Source organism: Micromesistius poutassou, assembly GCF_964030765.1.
Source record: "Micromesistius poutassou genome assembly, chromosome: 3".
NCBI classification, from domain to species: Eukaryota; Metazoa; Chordata; class Actinopteri; order Gadiformes; family Gadidae; genus Micromesistius; species Micromesistius poutassou.
In genome coordinates, this window is record NC_140273.1 from 18,635,451 (window position 1) to 18,660,862 (window position 25,412).

The 25,412-nt window shown below is 45.5% G+C and overlaps 1 protein-coding gene across 1 annotated transcript in view; it reads right to left on the reverse strand.

Annotated features, from left to right (window-relative positions):
- usp43a (ubiquitin specific peptidase 43a) overlaps nucleotides 1-25,412 on the reverse strand; it is an 83,868-nt gene that overhangs the window by 46,862 nt on the left and 11,594 nt on the right. The window contains exon 3 of the mRNA XM_084465894.1: nucleotides 7,707-7,816. Coding sequence (XP_084322020.1) covers nucleotides 7,707-7,816 — 110 coding nt within the window. The remainder of the gene's footprint in view (nucleotides 1-7,706; nucleotides 7,817-25,412) is intronic.

Below are 25,412 nucleotides of genomic sequence, written 5' to 3' on the forward strand. Positions count from 1 at the left end.
TGGCTCCTGGGCATTTCAGTCATGTATAATATAGAAATAGAATACCAGAAGTATATATAATATATTATGAAGTACATATAATATAGATATTTAGAATACTCTAGGAGACTCTTCTTCAAAGATGCGTGGCCCGACCTCAGCGAGCCTGGCTGATGAGCAGCAGAACAAAAGGAAAGCCAGAGAGAAAGCAGAAAGAGAGAGGAGGGGAGAGGAGGGCGTGTCTGAGTCTGGCCCCATGCGGAGCAGAGCTAAAGAGGTGAAGGGAGGGTGAGAGAGAGCGCCGGTGCGTCCTCCCAACCAGATTACAAAAACAATGGTGGTGTCTAAGACGAGAAACAAAGACAATCCGGTTTGGCCCGTAACCCAATAACCACATACGGTGGGAAGCACAGTGCTGCTGTTCTCACACTGTGCACTTTCTTTCTTTAATTTTGTCAACGTTTTACCTCTTTATGTCTGTTGTTTTCTTTGCTAAAATGATGACATCATTTGTAAGTAGTAGTTTGATGTTGAATACAGCAGTGTCAGCCTGGACGCTGACGGGCATCACACTGCCTTCATATTGAATTCCACAAATGCAATTGCTTCTTAGCCCGTAGGATTTGGTGAGTCTACTGTTACATCAGGCACGGTAAGCAGAAATATGTATCTTAATGGAAAACAGACAAGATATGATCTTGCCTAGGCTAACTTGTTGTTGGTGCAAGTTTCCTTAAGTCGCCGACAACTATGAAGCAAAGACCAGCACAACAACCCAACAGCCTTCATGAAATATAATCGAAATGTAGCATAAATGGTTTATTTGTGTTCTTCTCTGTCTTTTTTATAAAGATGTTCAAGTATTTTCCTGTCACATTCACTAAACAGTGATAATCTCCTGGCCTCGTGACCCTGTGCTCTCGAGGTTACCTTTAGCTTCTGTCTGAAGATCAGCCTGGCCTCAAGCCCATTGAAACCCACTGCTAAAGAGTTTAAGTGGCGGAAGGCTTTTCTCAAAGGAGATGTTTTTGCTTTACTTCACCAAGAGCGAAGAGAGCAAGAACTTTAATCATTATTTAATCATATTGGCCGGGGTCACAAACACAAACACACACACAATCCCTCATCAAGGGCAGAGAGAGACTTTATGTCTTTTGCATCTATATAATGTACGTATCGAAACACACACACACACACACACACACACACACACACACACACAGTAAGAGGAAGATCACGTCCCGGCGGTGAGCTCTGGGTTTGTTGTTGTGTGACCCGCTGCAAAACAAAACAAATCAGAAGGGAAAGTGAGATAAAAGCAGCGGTCCGGGTTCAAAGCACCGCACTGATGCATTCTGGGGGAGACGGGGAGAGGGTGCCTCAATAACGGAGCTGAAGGGAATATCAAACGAGTAAAGGTCAACCAGGAGCCATGTTTTGATGGCGGGTGTTTTACGCTTTGAGGCAGAGCTGGCTATGCGGGGGTGCCTGGGAGGTCATGGAACATGTCACACTTTAAGTTATGTTCTGCCATTAGGGGCGTCTGCTCAGTATTACATTGTTAGTCATTTTCAGTTTAGTTCATTAATGCACCTGTGCTAATTGGCTCATTTATCTCCCCTGGATGTGCAGTGTTTCAGTGTTTGGCTTTTCTCAAGTTTTTATGCTGCCCTTTTAAGGCAGGTATCAAGTTCTTTACCTGCATTAAGAGTGTTTCATTAAATAATGTGTGCCTTAATAACTTAACATGAACACCATTACTTAAGGTAACATGAATACCATTAGTTACGGTAACATGAACACCATTACTTAAGGTAACATGAACACCATTAATAAAAATTAACACCATTAGTAAAATATTACTAGACCATTAGTTAACTGTTCATTTACTGATAGTTAATGCTTATTGCTGCATAGACCAATGTTAATTAATGGTTAATTAATGTACCCTTATTGTAAAGCTCACTTGCTAAGGCTCTTGCAATCATCTTGCATCATCACCTTAATCTAACCTTATAAACCAAATTATGCTGTATGTTGGTTGTGTAAAGTGAGTATGTTTGTAACACCCATTCAGTCTGCGTATTAACAAATAATTGACCTCGTTTCAGAGGCGGCATTCAGGATTTTGCCCTTAATCTATTTATTTTGAAAGGGGAGAACAAATGTTGTTGTGATGTACAAACTACAAAAGCATTTCAACGCGTTTCATTGTGAATCTCATTGACAAACCGTTCTCACAAAATCATGTCCTCACAAACACTAAACATACGTAAAACGTTCATGTCATACAAGCCCTGAAGTCGGTCTGAATTAGCAACGGCAGCTTGTTTTGCTTCCACATCATCGTGAACCAGAGCGACACACCGACTGCAGTTCAAAGTACCCCAAGCCATCTCCCACGACTCTGTTCCCCACCGGTGCACACCGACACAGAGACCCACCGATGATACATAAGGAATACTTTCCGTCTGTCCTATCCGTCAGAAACAGAGACATAGAGAGAGTGAGACAAGCGGGGCTTTCACATCTCTCAGGCCATGAAAAAATGAAGAGGCCCGGGAAGAGAAGAGCCAAGAAGATAAGGCAGAAGACAGATGATGTGCTGGTGATGGGAGTGTGTGCATGTGCGAGAGTTCTGTGTGTGTGTGTGTGTGTGTGTGTGTGTGTGTGTGTGTGTGTGTGTGTGTGTGTGTGTGTGTGTGTGTGTGTGTGTGTGTGTGTGTGTGTGTGTGTGTGTGCCCACATCACTCGTCTCACCGCCAGACAGCGTGTACACTCTCACTGCAAACATTTCATCAGATCCGACGCCGCTGAGGATCACTCCATCGCTATGGCAATACCACCAGGAAGTAGGCTGACAGAGGATCATGAGTTGTAGGGTTATCTCGGTCTCCTGTAACGCAATCAACGTTCCATCACTTCCCATGAGCTGTGTTCCCAGAGCGAGGGGTAGAAGAACATGACAAGAAGGGCCACAAAAGTCACAAGCCACAAAGTCAAAGAGAATACATATTCAGGTTTTTTGCTTGAAGAATCCAATAGAATGCAATATCCGGAACCTCTAAACCTCATCCCTCTGAGGTCCCGCCCTCTCTCACCTCTAAACCTCATCCCTCTGAAGTCCCGCCCTCTCTCTCACCTCTAAGCCGCATCCCTCTGAAGTCCCGCCCTCTCTCTCACCTCTAAACCTCATCCCTCTGAAGTCCCGCCCTCTCTCTCACCTCTAAACCTCATCCCTCTGAAGTCCCGCCCTCTCTCTTGCCAATAAAGTATATTTGAAGCCCCCAGCCCGAGGCGTTCCTTCTTGAGATGACCCCGCCTGGGGGCGAGGAGTTGGGATAAAAAACGAGGAGTAGCAGCAACATCCAGAAATTTCCAGCACTGTGAGCCGGCTACGCTTTCCCTACGCCGCTGTGGCAGCAGATGGCTGGGGTCAGAAGTCCAGAGTTTAATTCACCGAATCACACACTCTCCTCTCAACAGAACAGACAGATGATGTTTGACCTACAGCCGAATCGCCTGGGACAGGTGGGGCCTGATTCCCTGTGGTCACACCAACCTCCTTTGTTCCAGACTCAAGGAGAGTCATTGGGGCTCGCTGTATCTTACCGCACAGTTAAGACATTAACCAGATTACAGAAAGGTGAAATAACCCTCATCTGCTTAATACTGCACCATGCCTATTTCAGTCAGAACCAGAGCGCCCGCTAAGTGGGACACACCAGACGCTGACCCTGAAGGATTCCTCAAGTCGTCAGCACTCTGGTCTGTTCGGTCATCCACTCACATGACCGTGGGGAGAGAGAATCAGCCGCCATCACCAGATCACGGGCCCACTGCCTTCCACACGTCTGTTCACAAATGAGTCAATGGGAAAAGTACAGGCAATTAAGAGAGATAGAGAGTGTGTGTGTGTGTGTGTGTGTGTGTTCAAAAGCGAAATTATTCAAAATTATCCATTTGCGTGTGAGTGATTGTTTTTACACATCTATCTGCGGCATGTCAAATGAATTGCCTGCGTATCCTTGTGTGAAATAATAGGCAATCTAGTATTGGTGCCCCCATAGCTCTGTAGTACACACACACACATAGAGAGAGAATAATAACAATGGGTACTGTTGACGCACAACCCATTACGAATCCTCTCCCATGTCATTAGCCCCCTAACGGCCGTGGTACATGGGACCCAGACAGGGAGCGACACGTTTGCTGCAGTATGCCTAGGGACCACCACGGTATGTTCACCTGAGGCTGCTGCACGGACCCTGGCCACCGCCCCCCCCCCACCTCTGCTCTCATGTGTGTCTCTCTGTACGCGGCTACGCAGCCCTCGGGTGAAAGCTCCATACAGTTCTTCTAGTGAACGTCATCGTGCCAGAGGCGATGCAGCACAGCTGAGCAACAGCTGGGTGCTGAACTGCACATTCAATAAAATCAATTAAAGATAACGTGTATCCATGATCCTCTAGGTAAAGCATTGACTTGTTCATGTGTGGAAAAGGTGAATTTTCCGTGAGTATACTCCTTAAGATCTCCGACTACATGGCCAGACGCGTCCGCGTCCCGTGTATTCTGGCCGTTGTTGTCCCCAGCGGAGCGCTAAGCAGCCATGGACGGCTAAAGACAATCCACGTGTACATCCGTGTGTGTGTGTGTGTGTGTGTGTGTGTGTGTGTGTGTGTGTCTTCTTCTGATACCTACCTTATTCAACAGCCTGCGTGCGTGCGTGCGTGTACTGTACTATGTGCCCATCCACATATCATGTAAGCGTGGCTAAATCATGTGTGTACATGCATGTTTAATTTATGCATTACATACGTGACATGTCATTTCAGCAGCTTCCCACTGAATGCCCCCTTCTGCTTTGCTGGCACAGGAAGAGAGACCAGAGTAGAGAGGTGCTAAATATGGCACTGTCAATGCTTCCCCAAAGATTATTAAAGAGCCGCTGAGTGTGTTGCCGTGCGCGTGTGTGTGTGTGTGTGTGTGTGTGTGTGTGTGTGTGTGTGTGTGTGTGTGTGTGTGTGAGAGAGAGAGAGTGTGCATGGGATAGAGATGTGTACACAGTGGGCACTCTAATGTTTTCTTGTATTTTGTGTACTACATTTGTGCATGTGAGACTGTGAGTGTGTATGTCACTATATTACCTGTGTGTGGGTGTGTGTGTAACTGTAATTCTATATTTACGCGCGCGCGCGTGCGTGCATTTGTGTGTGTGTGGGCGGGCGGCTGAGAGATTCTCACACTAATCAGCGGATGATTTGCCAGCTAACGTGATTATAGCATATACAACCCAGAATGTCATAAATGGCAAACTGACATAGTGATCATGGGGATGTATTCGCCCACACCCTCTCTTACCATGAGAGAGATCACTGTTTGACTTCTTACTGGAGGTCAAAGTGCAGAATCAGAATCATGATCACTGCCTCTTGGGAGACTCTTGATTAATGATTAATGCAGTTGAAGTCCACACTCACATCCTCGTTGCTGCACACTCATCCAGCAACCTATTGGAGTGAGTGAGTGAGTGAGTGAGTGAGTGAGTGGGTGGGTGTGTGGGTAAGTGAGTGAGTGAGGGATCACACACATCCATGACCAAAGCCCCTCTCAGATCACATTCCCCCAAAAGCGTGGACATGGATTTGATGGAAACACGTTTGAATTAGTCGGGGTAAGTCCTGCAGGGGGAACTACGACCTGCAGGCATACAGACTCATACTAAGCATTTAATCCATGATCCGCTGACGAGGAGAATAGGGAAACCCAATGACTGGACCTCAGAATGCTCTGGTCAGGGCTGAACCAGTACCAAATGAGATATATTAGTTATAGTCATATTAGTTCTACTACGGCAGGGGTCCCCAATTACTTTTCATAGAGGGCCACTTTTAAAATCCCCTAGGAAACAATGGGCCAATCAACCTCCAGCCGCATCGGCCATCGAGCAACCCAACCGATCAGCTTTAAAACTCACTCCATGACAGGCCATCCTGTAGTCTTCTTGTTGTTTTGTGTATTGTTGTTTTAAAAAAGGTTAATGCACTCAGTTGTATGCGCTTTGAGATTGTGCAAACGAAAAGTGAATTATGCATAAAATGTATTATCATACTATTATTTGTACATTGGATATCAGATCGTCTTCCTCAGCTGGATAATCAAACAGAAAAATAATAGAGAGAGAGAGAGAGAGAGAGAGAGAGAGAGAGAGAGAGAGAGAGAGAGAGAGAGAGAGAGAGAGAGAGAGAGAGTGTGTGTATGTGAGTGTGTGAGAGATACTGTGTGTGATTGCTTCACATGGTTTAAATGGTCTTAAATTCAAACTGCATGTCCTGTTGAGGAGAAGTAAACCTCCCGCTTGATCCAATATCGCGCCAATCTTGAATATATTATGCAAATGCAACAACAATTGTTATATCTTACCCACACAAATTCCCATGCACACACAAATGGCAGCGTCAGGTTCATATGAGCAATACAGTTGCAAGAGGTGAACGCACAAGAAGACCAACAGATGATCTCAACTACCCAATAGAGATAGCAGACCCAAGGGAGAGAAAGGTGAGACAGAGGAAGAGAGTGTGTGTGTGTGTGTGTGTGTGTGTGTGTGTGTGTGTGTGTGTGTGTGTGTGTGTGTGTGTGTGTGTGTGTGTGTGTGTGTGTGTGTGTGTGTGTGTGTGTGTGTTCGTACAGGGGCGAAACAGAAACCCATGTATCCATGTCGAAATGTGCGGAGAGCCAGAAGCTTGTTTTAAATTTGAATTCCCCTCTCAGTCCTTCACAGGTCTGAATGACCTACTTTCAAAGAGCGCCTCACTCTTCGCATATCGGAGGAAAGCGCAAAGTACTGTCCACAGTATATAAGGGATTTAGAGGAAAACATCATAGGGCCCATCATGTCCCATATGGGTTCATTCTGCATCACAAACAACGCACTCGAACGGACTGACGAACAAAACCATTCTCTGCAGTTCTACTTGAGAATCAAGCGAAAAACGTATTGAGATAGGACAATGGAATCTCCCCTAGAACATTCTGGAGGAGCTGAGATGGTTGAGGAGTTGTAGTGTTATCCCGGTCTACCGCAACGCATTTTCCATTCTAGTACCTCCTATGAGCTGTGTACGTCAATGAACAGACAGTCAGTCCCCACAGCGAGAGGAATGATAATATGACAGGAAAAAAATACTGTTTTGACAAAGAATTTGCAGAAGAATTTAACAATGCAATGTCAAAAAAGGTTCTGGAAATGGATGTCCCTCCGTCGAAGTCTCTCCCTCTCCCTCGCCTCTCACCGCTGAACACATGTAACTCAAACGGATATCACTCCCTCTGAATCTTCTATGATGCTGAATCGATTCACAACTACCAATATATTTAAGCCTATATTTTCTTACTTTTTTTTTCAAGTTTTCCTCTTGTCTTACGTTTTCCTTTGTGTGCTTACAATAGTACCGTTAATGTCACCTTTTGAAATATAAAATCGACAAAATCGTGCACACCCTTTACTCATCATTTGCCACAACGCCTTTCTTAGTACACAGCGAACTGAAGTCATTCCTGACATTAGAAACCCTATGTACTGAATCGAAAAAAATCATATACGAAATTAAATCGTGATCCCAAGTATGGAAATCAAATCATGAGACAGCGAATGATTCACACCCCCAGTTGTTGGGGGAAACGCCAGCCCCAGAGGCTGGGCGGTGGTCTGCTCCATTCACCTGTACTGGGCCTGGAAGTGTTCCTGCACAAAGCTATGTCTGGTGCCCGGCTGGTTGGACTGAGGCAGAGCCGGAGGACAGGCAGGTTCCATCACCACCACACTGGGAACCTGGGGAGAGAGGGAGAGAGAGGGGGAGAGGGAGGGGAGAGAGAGAGGGAGAGGGAGAGAGGGAGAGGGAGAGAGAGGGGGAGAGGGAGGTGAGAGAGAGAGGGAGAGAGAGAGTTAGACTAATACATGACATTTATAACAGGGATGTTCTGTAGATCAGTGAAGCCAATCACATCATCCAACCATAAACAGCTTTATCATCACAGACTAATTAAGGGAAGTGAGAGGAAGAGAGAGAGCGAGCGGAGGGATGAGGAGAAGTGGAGGGCTAACAGAAGGAACTCCCTTCTTGTGATCATATTTTTCTAATGACTCCAGCAACATTTTAGTCGGCTCATCTCAGCCAATCGGGTAAACACTAACTGGATGAAATCAAATCAAATAAATAAGGGTGTTGTATTTATCATTCAGACCGTCAAACATAAAATTACGGATAAAGAGAGACTGATATATTACCGATATATTGGCTGGCCGATTTCGTCTGCCGATATTGGCCTATAAAATATATACTGTATCTGTATCTGCTTGTATCTCTTTATAGATCCTCTACTATGGTGGATGAACCTCTAAATGCTTTAACCGAGCACATCCACGTAAACACTCCAAACACTAACAGTGTTACATCCTGTTGTGTGTGAAGGTTAGTAGCTGCTCCCCATACTACAGGTCATTGGTTCCTTTAGCTCATGGTTTTAATGCCATGTTGCTGGAGGGTGAGCAGAAAATCCCAAGGAGCTGCTCCAGCCCCAGGATACCACGATATATATATATATATACATTTCCAAATATCGGCCGTAATTAGAGCCCGACCGATACTGGGTTTTAGGGGCCGATGCCGATGCCGATATTAGGGAGCAAAAATTTGCCAACATCAGTATTTCGGCACCTGTCCCTAAAACCCAGTTTTGGTCAGGCTCTAATTACAGACAACATTTATCCGTGGAGCAGTCGACGCCCAACCGCAAACAACCAGACATAGACAAGTGTGTTGATTCAAAGAGAGCAGCAGGACGGGCAGAAGCCAGCAGTGGGCTCAGGGTCTGGATCTTCTCCAAAGGCCGGTCTCTCTCCCATATCTCACTCCACCACGGGGATCTCTGACCCGTCAAGCTCCTCATCAGGGGATGTCCGGGCCATTCCTGGCATCGCCTTCATCATGGGACAATAAAGGACCTCAGGGGCCGGCGAGTATGTGGCCATCAAGCCCTTGGAACGCTGTGTTGGGCCCCTTCCAGAGCCCACATTAAGTGTGTACAATGCGCTTTCTGTGATTTCCTCTGACTCGGACCAAAACAGCAGAATACAAAGGAAGAGTTCAAGACCATTTCCAATTGCAGTAATAAGCAAAGAGAATATACTTTTGTTTTGGATATAGTAACGGCTGTCAGGGGGAAGGCAGAAGCTAAAGCTTTCAATTAGCGCTGTATCCAGGCGGGACAAAGAGGGGCATCGCAGCACAGCTGGGGGGACGCAGATTACTAGCAAATCATGTGTGTTCAATATCGTGTGTATGTTCTTCACACACACATTTTGCAAAAATACTTGATATGGCTGGACACCAATTATATTACCACACGGGTGTGTCTTTAGTTTTGTGTGAATACATACGTCATCTCTTCTGCATAATTCAGTTGTACTATCTGTGAAAACATTTTTTCATAAAAAAGGAAATTGCCAGAAGAATACATATCTGACGGGGACTTGTGTAAAACAAACACATTCTTCACAGTAATGAATTAATTTAATCCTACATAATACACATCCATTCCTGGTGTCTCCTACACTATAATACACATCCATTCCTGGTCCATCTGCCAAATACTATGATACAAATCCATTCCTGAATTAAGCAATGGTGCAAGTGCGTGTGCATGTGTGTGCGTGTGCGTGTGTGTGTGTATGAGCGAGAAAAAGAGCAAGATGGAACAGGGATCAGGTGTCAGGTGTGTGTTGCCACATGTGTAACGCTTCAGAATTGTGTTAGTTAGAATGGATCTAGGTGTGCCTTCCACATGACCGAGATATTAATGTGGATTATAACACACAGAAGCAGGAGAATGTTCCCTACAGAGCCACAACCAACCACACCACATCATAGTACTAATCGAGATTATGGATGAAAACAAAAAAATAAATCAGAGACCAGTTGTTGTTTCCTTATCATCACAGACATAATACAAAACAAACATACTTAACGGGATAAACACCTCATCATCTCTAGAATGCATAAATGAATATCCAAACAAAATGCACAAAATAACCACTCACAGTCATAAGCCAAGTACAGCAACATTTAGAAGCAGTACTAATAAAAAGAGACACTGCCGGGAGAGTCCTGGAGCGTCGACTATCTGGAGGAATACTGTGTCACCAGTGGTCTGTCTGGTGTCAGGCTCATTATAATGTCCAGCCAACCTCAACGCAGCCATGTCCTCCCAGGTCCTCTGCACTACAGAGAGTGCTACAGCCGCCTAATGACGGCCATGAGCCAACATGTACTTAAAGCTTTGCCATACCTGAAGCTATTTCACGTCTGCACTAACACAATTAAGGTTGAGCGGGGCGAAGATGAAGGGCAGGGAATTCATGGGAATACCGTGGCATCTGACATTTTAACAAGGAACAAGGCGAATGCTCTCTCTCTTTCTCTCTCTCTCGCTCTCTGACAATGGCGAACATATCTCAAGACCCTTGGAGACGGACTAGGTTACACTGGTCTCCATGGAAACGCTGGCCCCGATCCCGGCCCAGTAGACATGTGGGAATCAGGGGAGAACTTTTTTTCCACGAGGGAGAAGAGAGAGCCGGCACCGCATGGACCAGACCCAATCAACCATGGTGTGTTTTCAAGTGTGCCAAAGTAACCACGAAATAAATAATCCACAAGTGGAAGGGCTTCAGTGGAGTCCAATAGAGCGCCGTCTGTAGAGAGGGTCTGGTCACCCTTAAGGACACCATTCCTGTTCACCTTCTGCATCAAGCAGCTCTGCGGCCGCCAAGCGGTTACACGCTGCATTATGTATCAGGTCTGAATGGCCTTTTTTTTCTTTTACCTCAATGTGGCTTCAAGGAAAAGCAGAATGATGGTCATTGGTCACAGACAGCAATGCCGAACAACAATGCCGTACATTGTTTTGTCGGCATCCTTACGCTTACGCTTTTGAATTGTGTATTATTCTTTTTCATACTTATATAATTCTCGATGATTTTGTTGTGTAATTGAAAGAATGATTTATTCCGGAATGAGGCTAGGCGATTTAGCTTTAAGCTCAAACAGGAAATGAGGCTTTAAATGCAAAGGGACACATAACACTCCCACACAACACCTACCTCATTCAAACCGTGGAGGCTATGCAGTAACATGCTGGTGAATAGCGTGTTTAAACCCAAACCTCCCAAGGCAACATCAGAAGCCATAGCAGCAGGTAGAAATGGACCTTTAGGCCAGAGCTACAGGAAACCAGCCCACATATTCTTTTAAAAGTTATCATTTCATTTTTACTCCTCCAGGTATCTTGTTGAGCCAAAATCGTTATAATTTTAAGCAAACACCGGCCATTACCATCCAACTATGTGATGGATGTTGCATTCTTTCGTGGAACAAAGGTGAATAAGAGAGGCGAAGACAAGCCAAGAGAGGCTCTTCAAAATGCACCCCTCAGCATAAGTAGGTCAACAACCACTTAGATGGACCTTAGAACAAAGAGCAGGTACCTCTACTCAGGGGGAAGAGAGATAAAGCACACAGAGAAGGGACAGATAAGTGAAGAACAGAATGAAAGAGAATACGCTGCATATTTAGAGAGAGCGAGAGAGAGAGAGAGAGAGAGAGAGAGAGAGAGAGAGAGAGAGAGAGAGAGAGAGAGAGGCACTGGGGGGACTACATAGAGATGGGGGGGGGGATTCAGAGAGTAGAGAGCGAGTGTACGATAAAATATAGACAAATGGAGATAATGGGAGAGAGAAAAGGAGCGGGTGAAAGAGAACACGTTGGACATTACTGATTATACAAAGCCTCTTTATCAGGGAGCCCACCGAGGAATGGAGCAGTGATCCCTGGCATTGTCTGCCCTGCCAATAATAGATCCAGCGGCCAGCCACAGCCATAACAAGTGCATGCTAATATCCAAGAGCCACAAAGCTGTTGCCAGTAGCCACACTGAATAAGTCCACCGTCTGCATGCCAAAAACACTCCATGCCAACTCCACAAACCCCGTGACCAGCGGCTTACACCCACAGACAGTGTAATTCATTAGTAGTGAGAAGCACATGGAATTCATAGTAAATCTGGGGATGAATTATGGATCAGATGTAACATGGTGATGAACAGCTTGGTGAAAAGTATTGTTGACTAAATATGTTTGCTAGCTGGGACCCAGTGACCGAAATGCACAGTATTGTTTGGAGACCGAGGCGTACTGGTTCTACTAATGTAGAATGTACGCTGCAAAGGCTAACAGAACCTTTTATTTGAATTTCATCACTTTTCACTTGTAGGATGGTTGTGTTTTTGGAAGCGTAATTGGCGTGATCTGATTAAGTGGAACAAAAATCTGATAAGCTGAAGTGCAGAGATTGTCATAGCCAAATGTTTCCAAAAGTTGAATAATTTTTTGGGATTTGTGAGCAGATATGGTGCGATGTAGTAACATCATTATATACTATGGCATTCCATGATGAGCTCTGTTCACTAAAGAGAGGAGTCACGTAGGAGGCTAGAGGTTAAAGAAAGGTCAACATTTACCTGACAGAAATAATCATTCTGGAATTTATTCTGGAGAATAACACACCCAAAAACACACACACAGACATACAGTACACACTGTGTGTGTGTGTGTGTGTGTGTGTGTGTGTGTGTGTGTGTGTGTGTGTGTGTGTGTGTGTGTGTGTGTGTGTGTGTGTGATTCTTGGCGAATGTGAGGCAGTCATTGTGCATTGTATTGCAGCACTCACAGCACGAGTGCCACAGAGGTTACGAAAACGCTTCATCAACGCGGCCCTTTAACTGGAACTATATCTGGCTGCCTGGTGTGTCATCCACACTGTGTGCCATCCGATGACCCCAGGGCATGAGCACCGCCAGTCCCATATTATTCCATTAACATCCACTTACGACTCCTTCTCGTGAAGGATAGCTTATCATAACCCCCCCAGAAACACATGCGCACACACAGTATAATACAGCCGGCTGATGGAACAAACAGAGAAACACAAACAGATCCGGTAAAACAAAGACTGAACGCTGTGTTTGCTAAGAGGAGGCGTGGGCGCGATTAACCCTGGAGCAGTACAGCGCGTTGTTTCCTCCGACCGCACCTGGCTCACAACACCTCCTTCGACCCCTGCAGAACACTGAAGGAGCAGCAGCCGGCGGGGCCTTCTCAGGCTCACCTCTAGGGGTCTCCTGGGCCCCCCCCCGCAGGATACAACATATGTTGTTATCATCACAGCTCCCGCCGCCTCCCGCTGCTGAGTCCTCGTCGATGCCGGGAGCTAGCATCCACGTGAGAGGTGCCTCCCCCGCACTCTCCTCCCACAGTGAGCTGAGGGGCCAACGCAGGCCCCTGCACACTGTTTCATAGTTCGTTTGTATATTGAATCGTGTTTTTTTTCAAGTTTGGAGAGCGAGGGACGGTGAGAATCCCCGGTAGCAGTGGGAACAACCGTCTGCAGGGCCTTCTGCAGATGGGTCCTCCAAGAGGGGACTGGACCCTCCTCAGAGACCAGCCCGTGCCTGAAAGCGCTAGTGACAGGTAGCTCTGCGCGCTGGCAGGCACTTTATTTTCCCTGTCTTTTGTTTTTAGACACTTTTACTCACTCTCAAGCACGCACGCACAAACACAATCACACACACTCTAAATCACATGGCTACATCTTAATCTAATCTCCGCCTTGGTGAAAAGAAGGTAATTAAAAGTTCCCGTTGCCATAGCTGCAGAGAGAAACGTCACTTATCCGCAGTGTTTAACTTCATCGATTTTCTCTTAAAAAGGTGTCCTTGGGCCGGTTGCCATGTTTTGTCATCTCGTCTGCAAACTATTGTGTGTATTTTTGTACGTTTATGGATTAAAGAGTAAGGCGATCTCTGGTTCAGTAAAAAACACTTACGGTCCTGAAAAAATGGACCCATTGTTTAGGACATACTGCGAGGGGAGACGTAGAAACGCCAGTCACTCTCGCCGGAGCTAGGGTGGGCAGCTAATAGGGAACGACCCCTTTCTACCCTGGAAAACAGCAACTGGTCGGTATGGACAAAATTAAATATGGGTATTTTTGCCTGAAATATACTAAAGACAAGGATTTTTGTGTGTGTGTATGTGTGTGTGTGTTTATGTGTAGGTGATGAGGAGGTGTGTGAATACGATGAGAAAGTGTTAACAGAGCAGCTGACTGCTTCCAGAGATATACCACACACACACACTTCCCCCTGCCTTAAAGAGGAGACTCAGTTCGAAATAAACTCAACTACAGAGCAGAACTGTGTGTGTGTGTGTGGGTACAGTGAAAGGTTGTAGATTTGGCAGTCGTAGGTATTAATAGAAGTGCCATTCTTTTGGAGAGCAGCAGAGACAGAGAGAGAGACAGACAGAGGCAGAGAGAGGGAGGTAGAGACAGACAGACAGACAGACAGACAAGGATATAAACCAGTAACTGTAGCACACTAGACATGCAGGCCCATTAGTGTATCTGGCAAGGTGTTTTACCTCAAGACAGCCATCGATAAACCATGGCAAGTTACAGACAAGTCTGGTAACAAAAATTAAATCAAGGGCATCATGAAGTCTTTCCAGAAATGTGTCTATCAAGACAAACGCACACTGGGAGAAGAGAGAAAAAATAGAGAAGGAGAGCAAGAGGGAGACAGTGTGTGTGTGTGTGTGTGTGTGTGTGTGTGTGTGTGTGTGTGTGTGTGTGTGTGTGTGTGTGTGTGTGTGTGTGTGTGTGTGTGTGTGTGTGTGTGTGTGTGTGTGCCGCTGCAGCATGGCGGCAGTAGACGGCATGAGCGCAGCACTCTGAACATCTGATTACACCCGTCGTAACTGCCGCCGTTAATGTAGTCATGTGCACGATGATTTTGTGGAAGCTGAGTCATGGAAGGGGGCTCTCGTTCATAGAATTCCCAAAAAAGACAATATTCCGGACAATCCATCAACCTGGAGAGACATTTCCCTTTTGCCTACCATCTATAAAGTGTTCATGAAATGTGTTCTTGCCCGAATACTACCATGGCTTGTGGATGTGGACATTCTGTCGCCCAAGCAAAAAGCCTACATCAGCAGGCAAGGCATGAATGAACATGTGTTTTGTCTCAAAACAGGTATTGATGATTTTAAACATGAGTCCAGTAAATTCTTTGCAGTTTTTTTGGACTTTCGTGATGCATTTGGAACTTTAGCACATAATGTCATGATAACAGCTCTGGAGGAAATACATCTGCCTCAGGTTTTTATTGACATTGTTAAAGATGTTTACTCTGGTTCATTCATACAGGTTATCTGTGGTAAACAGCTCACAGACCCAATCCCTCTCCAAGTGGGCATTAAGACTGGCTGCCCCTGGAGCGCAGTTAACTTTGTGTTGGCGCTAAACCAGTGGTTAAAGTGGCTTTGTAGCTGTGTCACCTGTAATGTTATCTCCCCTAACCCCGTCCAGGGGTATGCAGACGATGTTCAGATTGCCTCTCGTCAAGAGGCTGTGATCAACAACATGCTCTCCAGAACAGACTCCTTTTTGGAGTGGTCAGGATTAGAGGTTAAAGATTCAAAATGTGCAGTTTTTTATGAAAGGCGGAGTGGGGGGAACCGTTGGTATCACTCTAAAACAGATACAATACCTGTGTTCACTGTTTGTAATAAGTCACTCAGAGTTTACTCACGTCATGAAACGTATACATATTTGGGTCATAAATTCAATGTGGCAGGTGAGTGGAAAGACCAAGTCGATGAAATTACATCAGAATATTACAGCAGACTTGAGTCTATATCCCCACTGCCACTCATCATGAAGCTGGAGGCAGTTAGAGTAATTGCATTGTCCAAGGTACAACATCTTCTTTCTAATGTACATGTTCCACGAAAATCATTATGTGATTTGACGGATAAAACTGTATATTTTGTAAGACAATGGACTGGCCTAAATACACATACAACACGCAATATCATATTTCATAGTAAGAGTGAGGGTGGTCTGGGTGTTCCTAATTTTGAATGGACATATATTGCTACGAGACTTTCCCATCTGTTGAATATGTTGAACAATGATGATAAATATGTCAGAGAGCTTGCCCGAGCTTCTCTGTTCCTGGACCTAAGAAGACGCAAGGTCCCTCTGGCTCGTGGGTCGGAGCCTAACTTCCTGGGATTCAAGAGGAAACCCAGTGGAAAGCTGGACAGCCGCTCTCCTGGCTTCGGTGTGTGGTCAGACTGGCCTGACCTGAACGATCTGTGTTGCTGGGCTGATGTTACCCTGGAGTGGACGGGGTCTGACTCTGAGACCGTGGAGGTCTCAGAGGAGGTTATATCCGACCCCAACATCTCTGTAAAAGCAACTGTGAATGTATGTGGGACAAAACATCTACTCCCACTGAGAAATGCTCGAGGTCACCTCTTGGGGGCGCAACAACGGAGGCAGCGGCAGCAATGGACTGAGCTGAGACTTCAAGGGAAGATTGCATGTCTCCCAGCTGCAGACCACTCTGTCTCACACGCTGTGTTCAGAAATGCTGCCCTGGATGAGAACATTGTTACATTTGCTATAAAAGCGAGACTGCAGGTTTTACCAACTAAACTGAACCTGTCCATCTGGTTTCCAGGAAGTCATGCTCCTTACTGTATACACCATGGCAGTGAACAAATAGCTGAAACCATGTCTCACATCTTAAATGGTTGCCATGTTTACAGAGGGCTCTACATATGTAGGCATGACAGAATTGTAGATTTGATATCAGCAGATATCTCTTCTATCTTCAGGTCTTCCATCATGCTGTATAAACATTCTACTGTGAAGCCGAGTATGTTCAGCCTGTGTAATGATGTCTCAATGTTCTCTCATGTAACAGCTAATACTCCTGATGTTGTTGTTGTTAATGAAAATCATAGAGAGGTGCTCATTCTGGAGGTCGGCTGTACCTTTGATTACAGCCTAGAGGAGGCCTTTCTGACCAAAGTGCTGAAATATCAGCAGCTGAAGCAGACCATCTCTCAGCTAGGCTACAGGTGTAAACTTCTAGTCTTTATATTTGGTAGTCTGGGGCATGCGCATAAGTTGGTTGTGAGGGGCCTTCAGATGGCCGGCCTCCCTAAAAGAAGAGCTAAACAGTTGGCCAGGTACTGCTCAGTCTCAGTTATTATTGGTAGCCGTTCAATCTGGAGGAGACGTTGTTTTTTGTATCCTTAAATGTCTGTTTTCTATCTGACCTGTAGGTCATTTTGTATGTAACTGCGTTCAGCTGCCCAGGCGTTTTGTGTCTGACCGTCTTCCATTGTCAACTGCACTGGCAGTGTTTATGTCCCTTGTGCAAGAACCCTTGTACTTCTTTATATGTGGGCATAAATAAATATTTAAAATGTGTGTGTGTGTGTGTGTGTGTGTGTGTGTGTGTGTGTGTGTGTGTGTGTGTGTGTGTGTGTGTGTGTGTGTGTGTGTGTGTGTGTGTGTGTGTGTGTTGAATAGCTGTCTGGCAAGCGGTAATGCAGCTGACTAATGGTGATTCGCTGAGCCTTTAGAGTGGCTGGCGTTAGTTCTGCCCATTCAACGGCAGGCTTAACGGGAACAAGGCCGACCGGCAGATAACAGCGGATTCCACAGTCAACCAGTGACCCGCGCTGGTTCAAACTGCCCACACATACCAGGAGTGGACTACAGTATGAGCCACTCCTTGTTCACCAGTAGTAGTGCTGGCAGTACCTCAGTTTTAGAGGTAGTACTGCTGGCGGTTAGGGAGGTAGAAATGGTAGTAGTTTTGGCAGTAGTAGTACTAGTAGTTTTGGTGCATTACTTTACTTACTTTGTGAAGTGGTTCAGGCCATCTTCTGAAGTGCTGGGTTCCTTACAATCACTCTTTTCCTCTCTCTCTCTCCCTCTCCCTCTCTCCCTTTCCCTCATATGAAGGGAAAGGGGTAACTGCTCTCCGATACTACATGTCTGTTTCCATGGCAGCACTGGTCCAGCAGTGAAAAAAAATAATACCCAAAAGCAAAAAACAAGGGAGGGCAGAAACAGTCGCTCACACACACACACGCTCGCATGCTCCCATGTCTGCATGTGTGTGTGTGTGTGTGTGTGTGTGTGTGTGTGTGTGTGTGTGTGTGTGTGTGTGTGTGTGTGTGTGTGAACCCACCAAGTCACATGTTTCTGAGAATAACAAAGAGCAGACAATGCTAATCCTGTGCACACTCAACCGGTGCGACCGCTGTGAAGCCTCACCAGTCTGGTTCCACATGCCCAGTGAGACGCCGAGAGGACAAACACCCAGAACCGTCCAGCAGGAAGTGAGGCTGAGGTGAGGGAGGGGAGGGAGGAGGGTGGAACATGAGGCCCTTGACAGTGTCATTGGCATTCAGACTCTGCTGACATCAGTCACCTGCAGGACAGGTTGTCTCAGTACCCAATACCAAACGCCACTTAAAGACACAAAGGGAGAGAAATATGCAGGTGAACGTTTGAAGTGGAAGATTTTAGGCCAGAAGGGTCTAGGTGCTCATCCAGTTGGTTTATGGTGCTTGGTTTCCGTAGCAACCGCACACGGCCCGACCGGAGTCAAACGCGTACATGTGGTGATCGCAGCCGGCAGGCTTCGCCTGCTATGAGCAGCACCAAAGACCTCTGAGGGCACACCGATGAGCGAGAGTCCACACCCCGCCCAGACACAACACCTCAGGTCAGACCACCATGCCACATGAGAATCAAACTAGGGACACACACACACACACACACACACACACACACACACACACACACACACACACACACACACACACACACACACACACACACACACACACACACACACACACACACACACACACACACACACACCAATCTTGGGGGTTAATGTTGCTTCCACTTTTGGTCGTCCTTCCTCCCACTGTCTCCACCACTCTCCCCCTCCACTGTCTCCCCCACTCTCCCCCTACAGTCTCTACTCTCCCCCTCCACTGTCTCCCCCACTGTCTCCCTCCACTGTCACCCCCACTGTCTCCCTCCACTGTCTCCCCCACTGTCGAGCCCACAGGGCTCATTTTCTCAGTGCTATCTCCCTTACGTGTGTGTGTGTGTGTGTGTGTGTGTGTGTGTGTGTGTGTGTGTGTGTGTGTGTGTGTGTGTGTGTGTGTGTAATTTCTCGCCAGAGGGACAAACAGGTCTATCCAGATGCCTGTCACAGTTTACCCGTGCAGCTTTCTGTTCCACTGCATTGTTTTCGTAACATGTTGCATTCTTTTTACCACACCAAGTGACTCTGAACTTCTCTGAAAATGAGTGTTGTGACATTCAGCGCCTAGCCCCTGTGCTGGTAAGCCCCTTTCAGCAGCTGGTGTCCACTGAATCAGGCCCAGTGTTGCAGATTAAAAAATCATGAGACTTGCTAGCTAGCTAGCGAGCTAGCTCTGCAGAGAATGGCAAGTACTGTGGGAGCACACAAAGCATCCCATTGGGAGAGCAATTGGGATGCAAACCCTAGGACACAAGTACACATACATGCACACGCACACGCACACACACACACACACACACACACACACACACACACACACACACACACACACACACACACAGAACAGTAAACACCTATAAATAAACATGCATTGTGTGTATATTTTATAATTCTATTTTGCCATGTTTTCCATTGCCTCCCTGTGTGGCTGCGGTGGACCATTGCGGCCGTTCGTACCTCAGACAGAGGGGGGCTTTGTCTTCCATTGACATTGTTTTAGAAAAGGGCTTTTCTTTATTTATTTATTTTAATTGAAAAGAAAAAGTCAGAAGGACCTTCATGTATCTTAATGCAAGCCTGACCACATGCAATGGGAGTGTGTGTGTGTTTGGGGGGGTGGGGGGGGTCAGAGGTTATCATGTCGCTCTGGGGGCAGCATCACATTGTTGAGCTAATTAGACGCATGTGCGTGTGTGTGTGTGTGACCTTTGAGCCACATCCATTTTCAGTTGTTTTACTGATCGAGGATTTACTTAAAATAACATTGAGCCTGTGAGTGGGGAGGGTGTAACATCTGAATTAATTAATGTTTCTGGGTTGGTTTGGCACTGTTTGAAAGCAACTAAACAGTGTGATCCTCGTTGTTTTAATAGTCTCTCTCTCTCTCTCTCTCTCTCTCTCTCTCTCTCTCTCTCTCTCTCTCTCTCTCTCTCTCTCTCTCTCTCTCTCTCTCTCTCTCTCTCTCTCTCTCTCTCTCTCTCTCTCTCTCTCTCTCTCTCTCTCTCTCTCTCTCTCTCGTGGAATGTGTGGCATCTCAGAAATGTCACTTGGCAGGTTGCCTGGCTGGCTTAGCCTAGGGTAGGGTGGTGCTGCCAGGGCTCTGGATCGTTTTATCTGGCCTGTGTGTGGCCGCCAGGAGAGCTGGATAGCAGAGCAGTGGTGGGATTTGTGGTGGCACTGATGGTGGTGGTGGGGGCACACATAACAATGTGTGGCTACAGTCCTATTTGGTCTTTTATGGGTCATGATAATAAATATCCTTCCTGTGGCTTTAGACACAAATATTTATGTCGGCATCTTTATGCTCCGACTGTGATAAGAGTCATTGGGTCTATCTTGACAAGTTACTCATTGAAGTCCCTTTGTACTGGTATTTACATTGCCATGAAAATACCATCTAACCGCACAGGTTACCTGGGCCATGGCAACGATAGGCTACGGCTCGGTGCACAACCAGCCCTGTGCTAAACTCACAACGGCCCTGTTTGCACCAGCAATTTGAATCCCTCTTCAAATCAAAATGTGGTTGTACAAGAATAGTGTCTCTTGTATAAGGATGTTGCAGAGAAGTAGGCATAGCATCCCCCTTGTTATGGCCGTTCAATCTGGGTTGAGTAGAGACCGCTTCTCGGCTAGAGTAGAATCCCTAGTGGAAGCGTTGTTAAGTCCCATGCTTAGCTTGTGCGTCTCCGGTTGTCCACCAATAGAAAACAAGGGGGATGCTATGCTCACTTCTCTGCAACATCCTGAACTGTGCGGCCTTGTGCTGGGCCTACTTGGGATAACTTAGTATAACACCTGCATGGGGCCCTATAACCGACAGGACTTGGTCCCAGGGGAAAACCAGGTGCTCCTAAACTTTCTCGTAAACTTCCCCTAGGCTCAATAGGCTGAGACAATTGTGTGAAAATGTTGTGCCCTTTCCTGTCAACAGATTAGTTTTTCATTCTAGATTTGTGTTTTATGCCATGAGTGACAACCCAGGGAATACATATAAAAAAATAAAATAGTGAAGCGTTTCCCCCTCAGAGAAGAAGCCGGGCCTTGATATTTCTGATGGCTGCAGCACAACAACTTAAATGGATGAAACGGAAGAGGAAGGCAGACATTTTTTGATGCTTGAATATAATCATTGTCCACAAACATTTAACCAAATTAAATTTGTATCCAATCCTGAGATGTCAAAACAAAATAGTGTTTTTATAAGGTCAATTAAATTTGTCCTTTACTGTGTCCAAATAAAAAGCCCTTTCCTTCAATAGACAACAAACAAACACAAATGACAACTGCATTAGACAAATTTGATTCACTAATGAGCGATGTCTGCTTCCCAAATAAAACATGCACGCAAATGGAAACACACAAACGCACACACACAAACACACCTGACTCCCTACCCATTGTCTTCCACAACCACAACAACACATTCTATGCTAGAAGTGTTCCATCCTCTGCTCCTTAAGAAGAGTGTCCCTTGGTTCACCTCACAGTCAAGTCTCAGCCTTTTACCAATTCCACAAATTAGTTGTAGCGTAAAGCTGGGTATGGTAGAATTTGTAATTGTGTAAGAATAGGAAATGGTCCAATATGAATAAAGGGCAGTGGCGGATTTTGCAAATGGGGGCCCAAGGTGAAGATATATGGGGCCCACCTCATCCGATCTTTAAAATAGAACGGAGAAAAAAATTTACCGACTGAATGGTGGATAGGCAGGTAAAGCTAATCTACGCGGAAGTAAAGGTTGGAGATGAGAAAAAAAATCTTCCACTTTAAACCCTGCATACACTTCTTTACTCCAAAATGAAGATGGAAAGCAGAGAACGCACAAAGTGTAGCAAACTAATAGTCACGATGGAACCCAACAGAGAATAAGGTTACAGATAACACCAAGAGATCAAATCAATATCAATATAACAGCAAGACAAGTAGTTATGGTAAACCCCCGCAAACATATACTTAGTAAATATTGCCAAGAGGAATAATTGACTTTGTATGCGTGAGGTTGCAAATGGCATTGCACTTGAGATTGAACATTTCAAACAAACCTATATATATTTAAAATTGAGAAAGAGAGAAAAGATAGATTGTTCACCACATCACACGCGTCCTACTTATTGATGTCTTTTCACAGGTCTTCACCTAGCGCCACAGCTAGCTGCTGCTGTTGTTGCAGCAAGTTCAACACTTTGGACGTTGCTGTTCCTGTCTGTATCCCCAACAGTAGCCGTAAAAAAGTGTGTCATCTTCGGCAGTGTTGCCAAATACTTATCTGCGTCTTAAGGCTGTATAATATTTAGTTAGTTCACCAACATTTATAGACTGGCCCGGGGAGGCAGAGCTCCCCATGCATTCAACAAGCTTTACAATAATGACCGCTCGCCAGGAAAGACCCGACAACAAAACTGAAAGAAAAATTGACATTTATATTTACATTTAAATGAAGGGCATTTAGCTTTTATCCAGAGACGTACAATAAGTCATTTTTAGAAGAAAGAGAAACAACAACATTTTTAGAAGAAAGAGAAACAACAATATATCGCTGTCGGTACAGTAAGGATGTTCATAGAAACAAGTGCCAAGCACTTACAAATGCTAGGTTAACCCATTCCCTGTATTCAACAAAGATAGATAGGGAACTTTGCAGTCCTGACATCGGCAGGGAGCTCGTTCTACCATTGTGGTGCCAAAACAGAGATGAGTTGTGACTTTGTGTCGTACCACCTTTGCTTGCTCTTATTGTTGGCGGACCAGGCTTCCAGCTGAGGTAGTTGAGCGGAGCACTCGAGCTGGGGTGTGTGATCTGACTAACTCTTGGAGGTAGGCAGGGGCAGTTCCATTGCCCGCCTTGTAGGCCAGTACCATCATCTTGAATCTGATGCAAGCTACTACAGGGAGTCAGTGGAGTTCACGGAAAAGGAGGGTCAAATGGGAGAATTTTGGTAGGTTGAACACCAGGCATGTTGCAGTGCTCTGGATAAGCTGCAAAAGTTTTATCAGCCAGGGGCGAGTTGCAGTAGTCGAGGCGGGAGATGAAGAGCTGAGCTGCTTCCCTCATGAGGAAGGGCCGGATCCAATCCAAATATATAGCAGCATAGCACGGCTGTGGTGGTTCATTACAAAAAACACCCACCTCCATAGCAGCTTATGCAATTTGAATGTTATTTTCTTTTATGCTGATAAGATATTGGATATTCAACAGATAATCAAGCTCTGATTAAGCAATGTGGTGCTGGGAACTGAGGACCCGAGTCCCAGTGTGTCTAGCGGTGTTTACCTGCCAAGGAGACAGAGGAGAACCCTGGAGGGCTCTGTGTAGGCACGGGAAAAAGTGTTAATGCATAGCCTGTAGTCTGCCCACATTGTACTTAGATCACTAAGCACAATGCAACCGGGTCAGAATATGAGCCTGACCGCCTCGGGATGTGCTCTTGCTCATCGGATCCTAATGTGTGCAAGACCCAATCTGGCACTGTCCAGACCTGACAGTAAATGTGTCATGGCCTGACCGGATGATAAAGTAGCATTGAAACAACAAGTTTAACCAAGGACTGTTTCTGTTCGCTCTCTGGCCCGAGGCAGGCCCACATGTCACGTGCGCTCACACTTGCATGTGGCAGGGCCAATGAAACTTGATCATTGTAAAGTGGTTTGAAGCAGCCTCTAAATCAAGCAAAATCAAGCCTCACAGCCAACAGACGCATCTCTCCACAAAATAAACAGAATATCATACACTTTAATCAAATACTTTTCGGTTTGATATTGCGCAATGTGGAATTGCAATAGCGGTATTGATTCATATCATGCACTCCGAATAGGAGTAGTGATACAAGTGTCCCAATAGGCATATTTATACCATGGCCTGGGTGAATACTCGATTCTGATTGGCTGGAGGGGTGTGAATTAACATTCGTAACCATGTGGCTGTGACGTGGTCGTAACATAACACTCGGCTTGAGTCATCACCGCTCTCTAAACTAACAACATTTACTCAGCCTCACATCAGCTGGCCAGTGTTCAGTGAGCTCAATACACTTGTTGAATCATAACCTGTCAGCCGTTAACAAGACAGCAGAAATACACCCTTACCGGTACTGCACCAACAGCGATATATTGTTTCCCCTTCCTATGTCAAATGTAATTATTGTGAGTCGCTTTGGATAAAAGCGTCTGCTAAATGCCCTAAATGTTAATGTAAATGTAAAATAAAGAACCTCCCAAAAATACCCAACAATACAAATCTTCCTGAATACATCATCCTGTAAAAGACTTACTACTCTGGCGTTGGCATTCTCATGACCGGTCCGCTGACACAGTGACGGCTTAAAATTGTACAATTTGTGGATGTAGTAGCTAAATATTATAATCACAAACAAGTTTGTTTAACAGTACCTCATTAATCTTCTTTTCCAGTTGCAATACAGAGGATGGTAGGTTTTTCAACCTTTTAAATTTAATAATGCATTCATAATGTCATGGCACTGGGGCTGCGTTGGCAGATCTTAATACTATCCGTTGGGCTGAGAACTGAGATGGATTGGCTTTTAACAGCCAGCACTCAGAATCGCTCACCAAACGTCCCGGGACTAAACGGTGGTGCAGTCGGCGCTGTAGAAACGGAAGGCTTTAACTTTAACACTTCATTTCAGGCTCTCTTTTCTCTTAAGCAACGAAAAGTCAGTATAGCGTAGCTGATCTTTCTTACGCTGCGAGAGAAGATTAATCTCCAGAGAAACGTTTCTTACAGATGTTGTTGGTGCTGGAAAGGAAGGTTACAAAAGCAGGAGATGTAAGATGTGCTGCTGATGGTTTAATGTAGTGGTTGGAGTGAACGAAGAGGAACTTTAACTTTACCTCTGTTGCCTGAAAACTGCATTACAACTTTCAACTATCAGTAAATATTATGTACAATGCTGCTGCTGCTACTACTATTATTTCATATCATTCATATTTGTTGTTGCAATTATACTTGTTGTCAGGCCCTCAACCCGCCGAGAGGAGTGTGAAGCATTGATAAGCCTCTGTAAATGAGGGATGCAATGCAGCACTCCTGTTGTCCTCCGCCTGATCAAGCATAGTTGACATGCAGGATGCTGTGTTGTATCAAGAGGAAAGGTACACAGCCCCTGCATGACAGTTGGTTCCCATTCTAACCGATGGTAGTA